This window comes from Mauremys reevesii, linkage group 6 (genome assembly GCF_016161935.1).
Source record: "Mauremys reevesii isolate NIE-2019 linkage group 6, ASM1616193v1, whole genome shotgun sequence".
NCBI lineage: Eukaryota > Metazoa > Chordata > Testudines > Geoemydidae > Mauremys > Mauremys reevesii.
Genome location: NC_052628.1, coordinates 98,519,588 through 98,534,730, shown reverse-complemented (window position 1 = coordinate 98,534,730; position 15,143 = coordinate 98,519,588). Strand labels below are relative to the sequence as shown.

The 15,143-nt window shown below is 38.8% G+C and overlaps 1 protein-coding gene across 6 annotated transcripts in view; it reads right to left on the bottom strand.

The window, feature by feature from the left end:
- The window catches only part of MLLT3 (MLLT3 super elongation complex subunit), a 246,147-nt gene that overhangs the window by 49,019 nt on the left and 181,985 nt on the right, over positions 1-15,143 (bottom strand). For all 6 annotated transcript variants that reach the window (XM_039545641.1, XM_039545640.1, XM_039545643.1 and 3 more), the window contains one exon: positions 2,409-3,011. In XM_039545641.1, coding sequence (XP_039401575.1) covers positions 2,409-3,011 — 603 coding nt within the window. The remainder of the gene's footprint in view (positions 1-2,408; positions 3,012-15,143) is intronic.

The window sequence follows — 15,143 nt, the reverse complement described above, 5'->3', positions numbered from 1 at the left end:
GTTTCTAAATATGTTAATGTACAATTCTGGGGATGATGTAAGCTATATGATTGCAAACTCTTTGACAAGCTATAAAGATACCCAAATGCCCATAAACTATCAGTATATAAACCAACTGGCATATCATTTTAAAACAAAGTAACTGGCATAATATATGGCTAACTGTAACAAAAAGCACCCCTTGATTGTGGTGAGCATATCAATCCACTTCACATCTAATACAAATGATTCCATGTAAATAAATCCATGAATTACAACAGCAATTCACATTCATCAGCTTTTAAAAAGCTAAAACACAAGTCACTCACAAAGTTGTTTTTTCACTCCCAATCTGTGTCGCTGTCGCCACATCTCAACTATCTCGCCATTACCTGCTGGATGCCTTCCACTCAACTTCAATTTTGCTTGGCCAAAATGGAACTTCCCTATCTTTCCTCCAGAGCCCTCTTCTGGGTCACTGTTGACAACAGTGTCATTCTTCCCATCTGTCAAGACTGTAAGCTTGGGTCATCTTTGATTCTCTCTCTCTTTCTCACCCCATATATCTAGGCTGTTTCCAAATCTTCCTGCTGCTTCTTCCATAATATCCTTCCTATCCCACCTGCCCACAGCTGAAACTTTTATCTCATGCTTTGATTACTGTAACCTCTTCCTCAACACTCACTTCACATTCTGATCCATCTCAAATGGAGCTACTGAAGATCAGGTTTCCTTGCCAGTCTCTCCAACCACTGCCCTCTTTAAATCCCTCCACTGGCTCTGCTTCTTCCACTATATCAAGTTCAAGTTTCTCTACCTGACCTTCAAGACCCTTCAGACTTTGTCTCTCTGATCTTATCCACTTGTTTTTGTTACTCACAGCCATTCTGTTCAGCCAAAGACACCAACCTTGACCACCCACTTGTCTGCTCATTCCCACAAACATCTTCATCCTTACTTCAACACCACCCGTTACGTGTGGATTGTTCTCCTTGATATGTGATCTGATCATTCCTCCTTTTAATCCCTTCTCCAGGCCAACTTCAGCTGTGACAACTACAAGAAAGTAGCCAATGTTAAATGGCAAAACTCAGGGCAGTTGGAAAATATTGCTATTTGTGTAATTAAAAAAAACTAAAAAAAAATGTTGTAAATATAAATATAGAAATATACCACTATACCGCATATATAAAGTGTATATAATTAATTGTCTCACTCCCTATTACTTCTGTTATTACTATGTAAACTCTTTGGGGCAGAGACTTTGTCTATCTCAACATCTGTACAGCAGAGAGCACAACCTCCGATTCTGACTGTGGTCTCTGGGTGCTGCTGGAATATAAATATTTACTACCAACTTAACATCTAAACAGCTCTCTAGTGGCCCAAGTGCTATAACTCAAGTATCATGTAGAAGTGCAAATAAAAGCTAGCAAGAAGCAATGGATCTGCACTTTTGAAAGCGGTAGAAGGTGAGAAGAGGAGCACTAGTAGTTACCATTCCCTCTACCCCAACCCAGAAATGCTTATTGATACTGAAGTGGCTGTCTCTCTAGTACTATTATATAACTTCTTACAGAAATATCCTTTCAGTGAAATCACAACAATCTTCAGTGGCTCATTATAGAGCTTTTTTTCCCCTATACAGAAAAAAAATCTGTGTTACAAAAAGCTATGCTTAAATCAGGACACGAGTGTTCTCAACATTGTTATTAGTAAGAAGGGAATGTGCATAGATTACTGCACCATACACTTGCCCTCTGCAAACAACATATCGGCAGCTATTATACTTTAACATTTCTTTTATTCACATCTCAGTAACTAATAGAAGTAATATTTTATTCACATTTCAGTAACTAATAGAACTAATAGAACCTACCACAGAGTTTTCTTGACTCTTAATACAAATCCTCATCACAGAGCATGAAAAAACCTTTACAACTCAATCTCTCACAAAAGGTGAAATTGGTTTCTTTGGAAGGGGAATAAATTGATGTCATTGTTAATTCCAGACATTTCCCATAAATCAAGTAAACAATCTATAACTGGGGTCCCCAAGGCGGTGCCTGCGGGCGCCATGGCACCCGCCGGGGCGTCTAAGTGCGCCTGCGTACTGGCCGGGGGATGAGCATCCACCAAAATGCTGCTGAAATTCGGAGGCAAACAGCGTCATTCAGAGGCGCCGCCGCCGAAATGCCACCGAAATTATGTCAACAAGTTGATGAGCCAAGTGAGGTTACAACCAAAACATCTAAACATTTAAATAGCCAATAGTTAACATCCATGATTTTGCATAATTTACAAAAGATTTAAAAGCCCATTTAGAATCCACAGATATAACAAAGTTGCCTGAAAGAAATTAAAAAAAAAAAGGAAGAAAAATATGGAACACAACCCAAAACATGGAAACAAAAACAAGGGACACTTACTTCAGATTTGGAGGACATGTTTTCCTCCATGTCAGAATCATTGGGATCCACAATATCGTCAAATGGTGGTAAAGCAGGCTTTTTCTTCTCCAGTGTCTCACTTTCCATTTTGACCTTCCCCATCTTAAGCTGAGATTTATCCCTTATTTGTTTTTTGTCAGAAGAACAAGTAAGTATCAGGGAGGGAGCACTAGAAAAACTTCGAAATAAAGCCTCCGAACTACTTTTTTTCCTTTTTTTGGCAGTAAGTTCCTCAGAATCTGTAGTAGGGGGCCTTTTTGTAGGGGCTTTCTTTTCTTGCTGCTGTCCACCTGTTATAGTAAGAATGCTATTTTCAGATTTTGGCTCCTTGGACATGGGTTTGGGTTCCTTGAAGGCCATCTTAGGAACTATTTTTTCATCTTTCAGTGGTTTGTTTTCTTTGGGTTTCTTAGAGGATTCTTTGGAAGATTTGTTGTGTTCCCTGGAAGGTTCTTTGAAGGCACTTTTATGTTCTTTTGAGTCTTTAGACGGTTTTTCCTTGTGCTCCTTTGTTAATTTATGGGGCTTTGAAAAACTGTTACTACTGCTGCTGCTGTTTGTGTTTATATTCTTATTGGGGTCCTGCAACAAAGATAAGCACAGAGATTTAAAACAACGACAAAAACAGTATGAACACAAGATTTAACCTAAACTGTAGAATTTGTTCACTCTTAGAATACATTCATAGGTTAAAACAATTCTTCTAGGTTCCCCCTTTTAAAACACTGGCAATCTTTGTCCTTTGAAAAAACTGATCTTACATTAAGAAACACATAGCCGATTTATTTTAAAAGATAAATACAGTACCTCAGTGGTTATAAAAGGTGCACTTTTTCAGCGAGTTGTAGTGTGATAAGAGCATCTAAGACACTGCAGAATGCTCCTCTAAATTGTTTGGCAGGTGGTTAGGGCAATTTTAACTTCTGAACAAAGTTGGGTTTAAGTAGTACAAATGAGAAGAGCACATAAAAAGAAAGTTCAGGAATTTCTAATAAAAAATGTCCAGTGTGAAAAGCAAAACAGTTATGACAACAAGGCAGGTAAGGAACCTGTACTTTACAGCACAACTACAACCATGTGAGGGTCAAAACTCACATTGCCCCCATAACATTTCAAGCAAGATCTTATGTTCTCCCCAACTTTTTCCACAGTTCATTTCTCATACAGAATGATATATCAGTGGATAATTCCTAAAACCCATCTGGCTACCCAGTATTTTAATGACGTCTTCTTCGCTTCAAACTCATGGTAGGGGGAAAAAAAGCTGTGAAGTAGACTGTGCTAGGGGAGGAAAACTTTTACCTGGTTCCACTTTCTCATACTGCTGTTTACTTTTTCCTGTGTTTTGTTTATGTTGGGTATTTCCTTATGTTTTTAATTCCATCGTTGATAATGGCATTAAGCTTTTGAGCCGTTCTTATGTTTAAGTAGTCCTACCAAACAAGCAAATGGCAGATATGGTGTGCAAGGTGCGTCTTTGCCCAAGTTTGCCATTGTAAAAATCTTAAAGGCCAAACATATCGCAGAGCCAGCATCTTTCAAGTAAAAAGCGACAAAGAGTCCTGTGGCACCTTATAGACTAACAGAAGTATAGGAGCATAAGCTTTCATGGGTGAATACCCACTTCAGCATGCATCTGACAAAGTGGGTATTCACCCACGAAAGCTTATGCTCCTATACGTCTGTTAGTCTATAAGGTGCCACAGGACTCTGTCGCTTTTTACAGATCCAGACTAACACAGCTACCCCTCTGATAGTACCACTTGAAAGATGTCAAGTAATAGTAAGTGAACCACATTTTGAACCACTAAAAATGCTATTTCTGGGACTTCTCATTACATATGATCTGACCCCATTGTTTCTGGCCTGATTTTCAAAAGGTGCTGACCTCACCAGCAGCTCACATTGATAGAGAGCTAAGAACCTCTGAGAAATCATTCATTCCAGAGATGTTAACACCTAATGTTTACAGTAGTTATCCTCAGAAACAAGTTTATTTTTACTGAACTAGTAATTCTGAAAGAACAAAACCCATTTTTCCAATGAGTAACATATGCTCAAAGTAAGGCTAATTATTTTCCTATAGGTTGATTACACAATATTATCTTAAAGTAAACATTTTATTCAAGTTTTCCTAAATCTTAAACAGATTTTGATGATGAAATGCATACAATTCAATTGACTGCACACAGTTCTCAAACTGCCAGGGAATTTCCTTTCTCCATGGCAAAAATAAAAGTCTAAATGGTATAGAAATTAAAAAGAATTTTAGAACTCCATGGAACCAAGGGGAGTTTTGGGTGTGCAAACAAACAAACAAAAAAATCTACAAAATACTGTAACTTGGGGGTTATAAAATTATGATGTAAAATAGTGCATACACAGATATTTGTACACAAATAGGATTCATTTACTGACAACACGCACAATCATTCCAACATACTATAGTACTCTTTTCTTCTCCTGCTTAGAAAGCAACAATAGAACCCAGATGACAAGCAGTGAATGAAATCAGTAGGATCATCTAGCTCACAAACAGAAGAATTACTGGAACAGCACAATGGCTCAAATATTGTACTTAAATATACGGTATCAAGCAGTGATCTCCACCAATTTTTTCAGTAAAAGAGGAAAAAACAGAGCACCTTAGCCACTGTGCAACACTACAGAGAGAGAGAGAGAGTGTGTGTGTGTGTGTAGGGTTTCTCTAACTGCCATCTGTCCCAAGGAGTTTTCACATTATAGCATGAGAATTGATCATCCTAATTTTTTTCCCACATGACTAACTGCCAGCACTGATCTTACTAAGCATCTAATCCTTCTTTAAATCTTCCTATGCAAGTTACTTCAACAATATCCAGTAATAGTGAATTTCATAGATCAATCTATGGCAAAATTTGTATTGTGTGATTACCTTAGTTGAATTATGCCAACTAAATTTCTGTGCTTAACCTGTGTGGGGAGCTTGCTCCCGATTATGATTGTCAGATATTTAAGCTTATTGCTATAAAAATATATTTGTAATGCTAATTGTGATGCTGGTAAACCAAGTTCCAGCTTTGGCCCAGGCCGTAGGCGTTAGCTAAAAACTGACAAGCTCATAGCTGGAAACTAAACCAGCTCATATATAGGTTAGTTTTGTACAAAATAGGTATTAGTCATAGAAGAATGTATTTAGTGTTTAGACTCTACCAAACGCCTGTAAGTTGCTGCATGCACTCATCTCATTTGTAATGTCTGTATTCCATGCTATTAAGAAATAGGTACATTTTAGTTTGTAGCTTTGAAAACGGTTTGTTCTGAACTTGTGAACCCAGCCATGAGAATCATCCCCCTCCCCTCCCATCCATCCAGGAGGACTATCAGAAACTAAATGAGCAATTATAAAAGACAAAAGCTGTGTTCATTGCCTCATCTACCCATAGAGAAGTATGTGCAGAGGGCCTCGTCCCATCGGTTTTAATGCTGGAAGATGGAAATAAAAATAGTTGACATGAAGATTTTTCATCTCTTTGCTGTGTGAACTCTCACAGGGCTAGAGAGTCTCAACTGAGGCAGAGCCTGGGTCTGCCCTGAAAGACCTCTTGAATTGACAGATTACCACATCTCTGCCACCTTTGGGAACCAGAGATAACTCACTTGTGTGTATATGCTGGCTCTAATCTGTAAATAAATAATTTATTTCCCCATGTAAATAAACTTTAATTAGTTCATTAGAGAAATGGCAACAGGTGTTCTCTTTGGTCTGTGATCTCAGATACAAATTGATCTGGGGTAAGTGACTGGTCTGTTAGGACTGGAAGCAACCTCAGTATTTGTGATTTTTGGTCTAAGCGACCATTTATCACTAAGTCCACTTGCCTGGGTGAAAGATAGTGTGGTTTGTAATATTGGTTTGGTTTGACTCAGGAATGGAGACCAATGTAGCCACTGATATCTCAGTGAACAAAATATTTAAAAGACATTAAAATCTTCTTGAAATTTTGGAAGTCAAGGAGAGCTTGCTAAATAAGAGCTATGTGTAGAGACTGGTGCATATTTGCCAATTAGAACAGCATAAGTGTTGTAAAGAAAATTTTGTTGCTAAGAATGGGAACTACCACAAAGTTAAAGGGAAAGCTCAGGCTTTGGCCTTAATTTGGTTGAATTAGCATTCACTCAAGCCCCATTCAAGTTGCCAAGCCAATGACGTACCTGCTGTAGAGAACTGGGAAATTTCTGGGGGGTTTTAAATGAAAGAATGAGACACTCAGTTTCTCCCCCTCACATTGTATTGTTATTCACCAGGGTGAAGGAGTTGACGTCTCTCTCTTCTAATGGGAAGAAACAAGAGATCTGAGACCCTAAAAGCATGGAAACTTCAAAGACTATTACATTTGGATATGTCAGATGCTGTGGGGGTACATGGAATATTCAAAGACTTTAGTATCAACAAACGCTCTAGGTCTTTGTCTTTGTCTTCCTGGCTCACTGGATGGTTTTGGGGAACCAGGAATCCCTCAGAGTTTATTAATGCAAAGTCACTGTGCTGGTTATACAGCTACCCAGCCCTTTGAAGCATTGCCTGGTTTTATCTGTTTCAGAACGACTGGGGAAAAAAAAGACGCCTAACTTTATAAAGTGTCAGCCTGAACTGATTCTGTGACCCTCACTTGATCCACAAACTGACATGAGACTTTAACCAAGAGGACAAAACCCTGCTATAAGAGTTTGAAGGATTTTTGAAAGCTACCATGGTCTCCATATGGAAGATGGGCAACGCCTGGTAAGTTTAACATGAATGTAGACCATTTATTGTTTTGTTGTAGGTTTTCTCTGTAATGCTTTTGTCCTAAATAAATGAACTGTGCTTCACGAAAGCTGATTGGTCACTGGTAAACACTGTCAAAGCCCTTGAGAGACATCAGAATAGCAGGCACTAAGGTAAGATCAGACCTGCTGGAATAAACACAACCCTAAAACACTATTCTGGAGGGAGAGGAACACGAGTTCCTGCCCCACACAGTGCTCTTGAGGGGACAGAAGTTCAATTAAACCTGGAACTGATACTCCTACAATTCCCTGATCTTTATATCACATATATAAAAATTATGCATTTAACTATATAACTATGTTGTTTTTCGTCAGTTGGTGTTCATTCACCCTTCTGTACTGATAAGCATCTGGTTTTTTGAGGGGGAGGTTTCCCGGGAGTGGGGGTGGGAACCCTCCTGCCTATCTGTAGCTGTGGTTTATTTGGCTGCCTTACACTGCCACATGTTTACAATGAGGAAGAGGGAAACATTTAACTTTTGTGAACTGCTGTTGAAGTAACCGCAATTCAGAATGTGACAGCAGCAGAACATGAGAAATGCAATGAGCAAACTAGGGTCACAGTAACCCACAACCTATATTGAGGTTGACTAAGTTTAAAAATATAGTTTGTAGAACTGCTCTGAAAACAGAGTTGGCCTTTCAAAGAGAACTTGTGTCAGTTAGATGGGATGTTAGAGCAAGGTACCTGTATTCTGTTGTGCAGCTATACTTGTTATCTAATTAGCAAGATACTGACAGAAAACTCTTCAGGACTTGTCTAATCTAGATGTTTAGGCTGTGCCCATCAGTGTAGGAACTGAGACTATGTCTACACTGCCCCACTGTTTGGACTACAGAGTGTGAACAGAAGTGTGCATCAAAGTGCTGCACTCTAACTCCCCCATGTGGATGCTGCAGGTGTGAACATTAATGTAGTCCTGTTTGAAAATGAACACGTTGACGCAAACTAAGTTATCATTTAATGTGTGCCTGCAGCTTCCACACTGGGAGAGTTACAACGTAGCATTTTGGTGTGCACTGCTATTCATTCCCTCATAGTTTGAACCTGAGGCTGTGTAGATAAGGTGTAATGTCTTACAAATATTAGAACTATGAAATAGCAACCTTTCTCTTCCTCCCCATAGATGTAAAGGGAAGAGGAACAGTTAATTGTTTTGTTTTTAATGTTTGCATTTTTGTTACTTAAAATATTTTATTAGTTTTTTTAAAAATGTCACAAAACTAATCTAGAGCTTTCCTCAAACAATAAGTCAAAAATACAGTAATAGTACATGCATAAACACAGCAGCCACCATAACACCAGAAAATAATCTCCAAAAGCCTAAGAAGAAACTTGGGGATGGGGAACAATAAGAGACTGACCCACAAGACAGACATTTTTCATGGGTATATATTTAAAAACAAAACAAAAAAAACTGGTATTGCCAAGCCTTCAGACCCAGCAGTAAGGAGTCCAAACATTAGAGCTGGTCAAAAAAATTCTGATTAGGAATATTTTTCCACTGGAAAATGCCAATTCCTCAAAATCTAATCAATTTCCTACACAATGGAAAATTTGGCCTCTGCCCAGCTCTACCAACCATAAATAAAATGTGGCTGAGATAGGAAATTCAGTAGTCTAACTGAGAAGACGGTTCTCTATGAATGCATTCTCACTGTGGGTCTAAACCACACTAGTATTTTAAATATATTAGACAGATTTTAAAACTTCCTGATCCAACTATCAAATTATTATGCACTCTACTAATCATAGAACTAGAAGAGGCCTTGAGAGGTCATCTAGTCTAGTCCCCTGCACTCGTGGCAGGACTAAGTATTATCTAGACCATCGCTGTCAGGTGTTTGTCTAACCTGCTCTTAAAAATTTCCAATTATGGAGAGTCCACAACCTCCCTAGGCAATTTATTCCAGTGCCTAGCAACCCTGACAGTTAGGAAGTTTTCCTAATGTCCAACCTAAACCTCCCTTGCTGCAATTTAAGTCCATTGCTTCTTGTCCTGTCCTCAGAGGTTAAGAACAATTTTTCTCCCTCCTCCTTGTCACAACCTTTTATCTACTTGAAGGCATGTACTTGTGGCATACTAATGAAAGATAAGTGCCTTTAAACACTAAGCAGTAAATAAAATCTATTACTCCCCTTAACAATTCTGAGGACATTTGAATGTTTAAAGGTAAGGCACTTCCCCACTTGCCATACCACTAATTAAAACAAAAACATTAATCATTCCTGATTTTAGTCAAGACCATTTTCCTGGAGTTTTGAAGTGTGTGCGCGCGTAAAGCCTAAGTTCTATGTAAAACAAAACCCAAAAGGCAAGATCTAGTGATTAGTGCAGTTTTTATATTTCATGTGGAGGGCCAGAATCTGATTCTTAGTTGTGTTCTTTCATGTCTTGGCCAATCAAGGGCCAGGGTGATGTCCTCAATAGGGGTGTCTGGAAAACAAGAATTCCATTTCATGAAAAAGGTTTCAAAATTTGTCTTTTTTTCTGGTCTGAATCAGAGAGAGCAGGGACTTGAATCTGGATCTCCCACATCTCAGGTGAGTGCCCTAATAACTGAGCTATAGGGTAATTCCTACACTGCACTGTCATCCCAGGATCAGTAGAACTCAAGTTACCAGACCCCGTGTTTATTAACCTAAGGCTTCAGCATCTACACACATTTGTAACTGAAGTTTAGGAATTGTTCAACCCTAGATCCCAACCTGGGTTCCAGCATCTAGGCTGCATTATGTGGGTCTAAGGGCTTGTTTATACTTACCGGGGGATCGACGCATGGTGATCAATGATGCATCAACAGCCAATTTAGCGGATCTAGTGAAGACCTGCTAAATCGACCACAGATCACTCTCCTGTCAACTCCTGTACTCGACCTGAATGAGACACACAAGGGGAGTCGATGGGAGAGCATCTCCTATCGACATAGCGTAGTGTGGACCCCGCAGTTTGTAGATCTAAGTACGTCAACTTCAGCTACATTATTCATGTAGCTGAAGTTGTGTAACTTGGATCGATCTCCCCCCGTAGTAGAGACAAGGCCTGAGTCCAACCAACTATAATCCAGACTTCCTAGCACTCTCCCAAAATGTGGCTGCTCGAGCTCTTTGTTGGTGGTGCAGTGTGGGAAAATTTGACTGTCCACCAAACTTGACTACCCAGAGGACAAATAAAGCCTGTGGGATTGTGGATTACTTTTGGCAGACCGCCAGAGCATGCGTCCTGTGAGGCTGCATCTACACTGCAAAGCAACAGGGCTTGATCCTGAGTCTTTTCTTGACAGCTGTGAAATAGGTCTTGGAGAGTTGAGGGATTCAGTAGTATGGAAACACAGCCCAGCAGCCCTTGCTGGGTTTTTAAAAGAAAAAAGTCCCCAGTTTAAAATTATCTTCTAAAACCAGGAATTTGATGTGCTTTTTGAAACCACGGTATCAACATTATGCTCACCATGGATAAATTTGGCTCCACATTTATGCATGTAAAGAATTACATCAACCACTAGGGCAGCCCCTCACTACAACTCAGATTCACTCTCACCTAAGTGTGATACATTCTTATCAACCACCACCCCTTGTGCAATCACTCTACATGACTCAACGACAGCTGGAAGAAAACAGCATAGGGGAGACAAAATTTCATGGGAAACAATAGTATTTTCATTCATCACATTCAATTAACATATGAGAATTAATTAAATAACTGGGCATACTGGCAGAGATACATGAAAGTTCACCCATACTCTGTGTTGTATATATCATAGTACAAACAAATATATTTTTAAATTTATTTCCTTGTTTTTTTAAAAAACTAACAGTGTTCTGAAGCATTTGATTTTCTCTCCACGCTAAAAAAACACTGCAAACAATAAAAGTGAGTAACAGATTCTGTTGCTGAAAGTGGCACATCAACTAAACCTTTCTTTCAAGTGATGATTGTAACATTTAGATTGTGGATTATAGGCTGATAATGTATTTACATACCACGGCTTACCTTTGCCTATCTGTCAAATATCTAGTTGAAACAACCCAAGTGAATCATTCATACTTTCTTTGGTATCTTGTACGACAAACATCAAAAAGATAATTAATATAGAGATTACATGCTTGTTAAAATACCCAAGTAAATTAAATAAAGGTACACACATTTCTTCAAGAAACATAATCCCCTTGATATAGCAGGAGTAACAGATCTGTAAAAGAAATATTTGGGAGAGCATGATGCAGTCAGGAAGTACTTTTCATAACATAGAGACTGTGGCAGCCAATAAAAGAGAAAGTGCCTAGAGACTTAATCACCACTAGGATTATAAGGCAAAGAGATGGGGGAAATGGAGGATCTAAAACAACTGTCAGTTCCCATGCAAAGGCACATCAATGACTTCATGTTGCAAAATGTAATCTCCCAGTTTGGTTAAATAGATGCCATAGGGCAAGTGCCTTTTTATGAAAATGGTTTCAAAGAACTCAAGTAGCAGATAGACATGATGAAGTTAGTTAGCAATTGAAGCAATTTTGGTTCATTACACTTAATTTAGTCATTAAATTGGCTATATTGGCACTACCAACCTAAACTAGTGCATTCTGTGTTTTGTCTAGAAATTTAAGACAAGTGGTCATAAAACACACATTTTATTTCTAGGTGTAATAAAGTCATTACTTCAAATTTCATAGCTGTCTCCAAATAATCTGGAAACATTAAGGTAAGAACAGAGAGTTAGCCTCACAAATTTGCCTCCTGATCTTAGCGTCGTGGGGGGGGGGCAAAGGATGTCAGGTGCAGGAGTTGCTTAGTTTCAGAAATTTAGGTTAAAAATTACTTCTGCCATTTTGTAATACTGAGCTTTTAATGTAAATATTCCGTTTTTGAATCTTGCTTAGAAGTATTGATCAATTTGGAAAGGCTTTAGTGTACAGCAGAGAGAATGTGCTAACATCATACAGAAGAAGAAAAGAGGGTAGACAATTCCTTCTTAGGATGGATACTTAATATTTTAGTGTCCCCCTGCCCTGTTTTATTCACTACTGTTTGTAGTTTTTTCCCTAAAAAGTGTTTTCCCCTATTGATTGTTCATTTCACAGACCTTACTATCCTCTCTCTCTCCTACAGCTTTCAATGAGGTCTGACCCATCTGGCAGATTGCATTATAGCCACAATGGCAGAAAAATAAAAAAACATTTTGGAGCGGTGTTAGCTCACTGTGACCAAAAAGCCAGCAGGGGGAGCACAAGACACTGTTTTTCTGTAGGCGAGGAATTTAATGGCTACTGTTTTTAGAAAGTACATGGCATTACTCGGTGACTGATTCCAAAGGACTCTCCACATCAGATAATTATAAAATAGATTAAAATGTGGTTGTATAGTACTAGACACTCTCCTTGTGTATTTTGCATATTTAAAAAAATGAAATGAAAAAATTGGTACAACACACTTAAGTAATATAATTATTATAAGTCCTGATTTAACAGGTCATGTGGGATATTTTTATATTCCTAAAGCATCCAGAGTCCTTGAAAATGTCACATTAAAGAATGTTAAAGACAAGAAACTTATTTCTTTACCAAAACCCTTCCATATTCCTAAGAGTCAATCTCATCTTCCAAATCAGAACATTTGACTATATAATGTTTGTCATATTAAATTATGTAAGGTAGGAGATACAGACACCCATGTTGTTGAATCCATATTTCGTAAGGAACATAAGGATGGCCATACTGGGTCAGACGAAAGGTCCATCTAGCCCAGAATCCTGTCTTCCAACAGTGGCCAATGCCAGGTGCCCCAGAGAGAACGAACAGAACAGGCAATCATCAAGTGATCCATCCTGTCGCCCATACCCAGCTTCTGGCAAACAAACGGAGGCTAGGGACATCATCCCTGCCCATCCTGGCTAACAGCCATTGATGGACCTATCCTCCATGAATTTATCTAGTTCTTTTTTGAACGCTGTTATAGTCTTGGCCTTGACAACAAATTCTGGCAAGGAGTTCCACAGGTTGACTGTGCGTTGTGTGAAAAAATACTTCCTTTTGTTTGTTTTAAACCTGCTATTAACTTCATTTGGTGACCTCTAGTTCTTGCGTTACTAGAAGGAGTAAATAACACTTCCTTCTTTACTTTCTCCATACCAGTCGTCCTTTTTCCAAGCTGAAAAGTCCCAGATTTATTAATCTCTCTTCATATGGTAGCCATTCCATACTCCTAAATCACTTTTGTGGCCCTTTTCTGAACCTTCTCCAATTCCAATAATTCTTTTTTGAGATGGGGCAACCACATCTGCATGCAGTAGTCACGATGTGGGTGTACCATGGATTTATACAGAGGTAATATGATATTTTCTGTCTTATTATCTATCCCTTTCTTAATGATTCCCAACATTTTGTTCGCTTTTTTGACTGCCGTTGCACATTGAGTGAATGTTTTCAGAGAACTATCCACAATGACTCCAAGATCTCTTTCTTGAGTGGTAACAGCTAATTTAGACCCCATCATTTTATATGTATTGTTGGGATTATGTTTTCCAATGTGCATTACTTTGCATTTATCAACATTGAATTTCATCTGCCATTTTGTTGCCCAGTCACCCAGTTCTGAGAGATCCTTTTGTAGCTCTTTGCAGTCTGCCTGGGACTTAACTGTCTTGAGTAGTTGTGTATCATCTGCAAATTTTGCCACCTCACGGTTTACCCCTTTTTCCAGATCACTTATGAATATATTGAATAGGACTGGGCCCAGTACAGACCCCTAGAGGACACCACTATTCACCTCTCTCCATTCTGAAAACCGACCATTTATTCCTACCCTGTGTTTCCTATCTTTTAAACGGTTACCAATCCATGAGAGTACCGTCCTTCTTATCCCATGACTGCTTACTTTGCTTAAGAGCCTTTGCTGAGGGAACTTGTCAAAGTCTTTCTGAAAATCTAAATACACTGGATCTCCCTTGTCCACATGCTTGTTGACCCCCCTCAAAGAATTCTAGTAGATTAGTGAGGCATGATTTCCCTTTACAAAAACCATGTTGACTATTCCCCAACAAATTATGTTCATCTATGTGTCTGACAATTTTGTTCTTTACTATAGTTTCAACCAGTTAGCCCGATACTGAAGTCAGGTTTACCGGCCTGTAATTGCCAGGGTCACCTCTGGAGCCCTTTTTAAAAATTGGCGTCACGTTAGCTATCCTCCAGCCATTTGGTACAGAAGCTAATTTAAATGATAGGTTAAAGACTACAGTTAGTAGTCCTGCAATTTCATATTTGAATTCCTTCAGACGATCTCCCTATGCAGCTGTGACACACATTGTCTAGGTATCAAAATACAGCAACATTTGTTGGACTGCATTTCATGGACCTACAGCCCAACAAACAATCTCAGTCCACCAACATCCTTTCAGGCACTATATTACATTTACAGAGGCTTTACTCTTTGTACCCTGGAATTACTACAGTGATGGGCACTTTACTGAAGGGACAGTCAACTTAAACTTGACGGAAGTGAGATTTTTGACACCTATTATTATTATTATATCTGAAAGATGTTCGAGGAAAAACATTTTTAAAAATGTGAAGATTTGATCATAAAACCACAAAATTCTGCAAGAGAACTGAGGGACTTTTGCATACTAAAAATAAACCAGATTTCAAGTTGACCATCTCCATTTAAAGCACTTGATATGACGATTTCAGTGAAGCCAGAACTAAATTGCCAGGGCCACACAACGTGGCAGGAGCTGCACAAACTTCCCTACACAGCTCTGCCAAGGAACTACCATCTTGACCTAAGGCATCTTTGTTATTCAAGTGATTTCAGAAGATTATGTTAGAGTAAGCAAGATGTGATGGTTCTGTATTCCCACTTAGTCCCTTCTGATTTTGGGCAAGTGAACATTTAGCCAAAAATA